Genomic DNA, 4,384 nt, shown 5'->3' on the forward strand with positions numbered 1-4,384 from the left:
TTGTTCATATCATCCTTATCTGAGTAACACAAGAATAATCACTGCCAAATTGAAAAAAAAAATATTTTACCAATAAAGTGTACATGTAGTTAAGTTATTTATAAGCCTTAAAGATTTGATTTTTTTGTCAAAATGATAAGAAACATTCTTGAATTTACTAATCTGGTTGCTCAAATCAAAGTTCGAAATATAGTACATGTCTTTCTAATAAAGAGATAGTTTCAAAGTCTCTATACATGGATATGATAGCGTTCAACAATAATTTCATCCTCTGAAAATAGCCACCAGAGAGCGATTATTACTTTTAAATTGTCTGTGTAAGATTAAATTTACGAGTAAAGTTTTAATTAATCTACAAGAAGGATTAAAATTTAGTTCTTTATTGATTTACTATTTAGTACCATTCAACCTGTCTAATTAAGGTGTGGACCATTGGAAATTCCAACTTTCGATTTCGTATTGTACAATTTTCGATTTAAGGTAAAGATAAATAACTTTATTTTCCCTTTTTCTTGAACTTTTAAGCTTTTATAAATAGTTAAATCATTTATAAAATTTAACCTTTATAAATACATTGTTTAAATGTGTCACTGGTGCTTTACAGGGATTTATTTAAAAGTAATATATGAATCTTACACCGGCTGCCGGTACAGACATGAATATCTAGCTCGAGGGTGACTGTTTACGGCGGTAACGAGGCTCTGCCGAGTTTCCGCTAAACAGTTACCCGAGAGCTAGATATTCCCGTCTGTACCGACAGCCGGTGTTTGATTCTTTTTCTTGCATATTACATATCAATTATTTTCAGAACAGAAATTACGAAGACTGTTATTTTCATTACGCACTTTTTTCTTATAGCAGCGTATGAGCTTACAACTTCATTCATAATGGTTAAGTGACGTCATCTTAAGAACGCAATTTATTCTTATAAGGCGCGCAGCAATGACGTCATTTAAAGCACGCGACTTGTCTTAAATTACATGGGGGTGTAAGACAGGGTTTTCTAGCACCGCCGAAATGGTAGATAATCCTGTCTGATATGCAAGAATAATTGATGTTTATCTATGTGAAAACATATGTTCTAATGTATTTTATTAGGATATACAGAAATATTTAAAAACTAAATGAATTTCTGTTTTATTTTAGAATGTCGGGAATACCAGATTACGCTCACAATTTATCACTTAAAATGTCTCAAGTGATGGATGGGATTGGTGTTAACGAGAAGATTGTGATGAAAAGAAGAAGATTGAGGCTACTGAATGAATCAATAATTACGTTATCTCATCAGCTACGCGGTGAAGATGCTAATATATTCATCTTCGGTAGTAAAATAGAAGGTACAACAACTCTAGGATTACACTCTGACACAGATTGTCTTACATCTGTGAACAAATTTAATGTGATACAAGACTGGAGTGAATGGGAAAATGGTAAACGTAATTTTTTGATGATACAAGATGAGTATGTCTCACCAGGGTATTGTTTGTTGCAAGAGTTAAGAGATGATGCTCCACTTCCGCTCGTAGTTGAAAGTCATGGTAATTCATATAGAGACAGAATGGGGAGAATATTGTTAAAAAATACATTCTTTAATGTTGTCGCTAATGTTAATTCAGTAAGACACGGGCCTGCTCATACTAATCAAGGTGTTTCTGGAGTCACAGGTCTTGATTTTGTTCCTGCCTTTCCTTGTCACGTAAGACCAGTTCAAGCACGGCATTGGTTAAATCAACATAGAGAAGAGCTTTGGCCTACAAGTGATATGATACAGTACTGTAATAACACGCGATGTTTTGTTGTTGGCGTTGGAAGAAAAGGAAGTGTAAATGAAGCAGTTGAATGGAGAATATCAACATCATTTGCAGAGAGATTTTTAATGTTTAACCTCAGTATTACACAAATCAGATGTTATGTTTTGATGAAAATGATTTTGAAAACATTTATAACTCCAAGATTTCCCGACAGCATTTCAAGTTTCATGTGTAAAACCGTTTTGATACATTGTATTTTATATACAAGATCTGACGCATGGAAGGAAAATACCCTCTTTATTTGTCTATCTTTTTGTTTATCAACACTTTACAACTGTGTTCATAATGAATATTGTCCTCATTTCTTCATCACACAAAATAATTTGATGAGCGGGAAGTTTTCTCCGGAATCGAAGCCGTTAATACTTAAAACTCTCCGTTATGTAATCGAAAGTAATGGAAAGGCATTGCTCGTAATTGAATGCGACAACATTGATAAATATCTACAGTCAAGTTTAAATGATTTTATACCAATGCATCCACATTTTATACCAACACTCATTGCTGGGCAATTACTTAAATGTGATGCCCGTGGTATAAGCACAAACTTCAATTTTCTGTTAAGTAAAATGAATGATTTATCACCAAGACTGGCGATGCAAAAAAATTTAACATTTATGTCATATCATCATATTGAGAATTACACAAACATAGATAAAAAAGCTTACCTTTTGATAGCACGATATTTATGTAGTACACTTGGATCTATTCTAGCATCTTCAAACATATACCAACAAGACCATTTAACATACAAAAAGGCTCTTTCATTCATGTTATTAGGACTTGACTCCGATGTAGCATCTGGTAAACTGAAACTAGCATCTGTTTTCTATTGTACCGGAGATATTTGGAGGACTGAAATTATCCTGAAAAATATTGAGGAGTGTTATGATCTAAGTGTTGTTGAACCAGTGTGTGGGTGTTACCATTTCAAAAACGGTGCAAAAAGAGAAAGATTCAACAAATTATGTTACGAATCAAACGAAGAATGCACGTTGCTTAGATATATAACAGCATCATGTGTCTGTTTTATACGATGTGAAATAAACTGTTGTCCATTAGAACTTCAACATGAAATGTTTAGATCAACACAGGAAGACTTCGCTTACAGAAATAAAGATGATGAATGGATGAACATGGCTGTTGTAGATTCTCTCCCTTACCTCTATTTCTTGCAGTACAAGACATATTCCCGGCTAGGAAGACAAGATGATAAACAGACTGCTCTCTCTAACATTGCTAGAACCATTGATGTTGAACCAAATCTCGGACATAGGGAAACAGCACTTAATCTTCTAGGACAGTGTATGGAACAAGAGAATAATCTAGAAAGTGCTTTTAAATGTTATGCGCGTTCCCTTCAAATAAGAGGACGAAATAATTCGGCAAAAATCCATATTTGTAAGCTGTTAAACAAATTGATCAATAGGAAATATAACAATTAACAGACAAACAATAATCCTTTAAACAGATACTGAGGACATATGACAAAAGCACTGAACATTCATGAACAGTGTATACTATACATTGTCATTATAATAAAGTCACAATGTTTGTCCAGAAACTATCTAGTATGAGTCACTTATTCTATAGTTTTGAGCACGATCAGTTTAAATAGAAATAAGCTCAGTGTTTAATCATCGCACTTCCAGAGTGCTTTATTAATGGTGGGATATTTCGCCAATTCACTGTCAATTCAAACACAATGTAATTTAAAGTATGTTATCGGTGTAACATTTTTATCTGTGTGAAAGTATAATCTTACATAATACGTGTCCATTTAGATGAAAAACAAAACATTGTTGCATTTTGAATAACAATAGATGAAGACATACACTTTATCAAAAAACGCACTGGCATTGTAACGAATTTCTTACAAAGAAGAAAGCAATATTTAACACATAATAGATGATTACTAATATTCTGACCAACGAAAGATTTGGGACAAAAAAATGAAATAATTTGCTTAAAGAAGTGTCAGGCCCAGGGGAACGTGAAATTCAAATAATGAATGTTAGGTACCAATGATTATCAGTATTTGTATTTGTGCCAGATGTTGAGTATGAAATCCTATAAAATTGCTAGTATACTTTTGTATTGTCTGTGTTTTACGAACAGTTCAATCTAATTTTTTCAGTAATGACATTGTTCAGCCAGTATGTTGACAATATTTTTACTTTTTCTTATAATATAATTTTACATGTACATACTTTTTTCAATTTATTTTATGTTTGATAGTACATGTATATCAGCACTTAAATTATCATGTATTTTAAATGTAAGAAACACAACTTGTACTGTTGTATAATGTTTCCATGTACTCCAGAGTTATCTATTTAATTAAGTATTTTGTACGAACATTCTTTAGATTTTCACAATTTTTTTCCATGCATTACTTGTGGATGAAGGTGACCACTTTACAGTGTTGATATTTCAGATACATCATAAAACTGAAAGTTACTTTTGCTCCAGTCAAAAGAGATCCGTTTTATTCATTTAATATTGTGTATGTATATTTTCTCTGGTTCTCTAATAAATATAATACTTAAACTGTTGAATTTGTGTTTGTT

The 4,384-nt window shown here is 32.3% G+C and overlaps 1 protein-coding gene across 1 annotated transcript; it reads left to right on the forward strand.

Moving 5' to 3' along the window:
* The first annotated feature begins 285 nt into the window (after positions 1–285).
* LOC132718535 (uncharacterized) lies at positions 286–4,384 on the forward strand. The gene is made up of 2 exons (XM_060702247.1): positions 286–480; positions 1,147–4,384. The coding sequence occupies exon 2, from the start codon at positions 1,148–1,150 to the stop codon at positions 3,257–3,259; it is 2,112 nt and encodes a 703-aa protein (XP_060558230.1). The 5' UTR covers positions 286–480; position 1,147; the 3' UTR covers positions 3,260–4,384.

The sequence above is a fragment of the Ruditapes philippinarum genome, unplaced genomic scaffold (assembly GCF_026571515.1).
Source record: "Ruditapes philippinarum isolate M1 unplaced genomic scaffold, ASM2657151v2 ctg6644_1_1_1_1, whole genome shotgun sequence".
Taxonomy (NCBI): Eukaryota; Metazoa; Mollusca; class Bivalvia; order Venerida; family Veneridae; genus Ruditapes; species Ruditapes philippinarum.

Excerpts from the sequence above, each read along its gene's own strand:
- LOC132718535 (XM_060702247.1), top strand. The coding sequence starts at position 1,148 with ATGTCGGGAATACCAGATTACGCTCACAATTTATCACTTAAAATGTCT.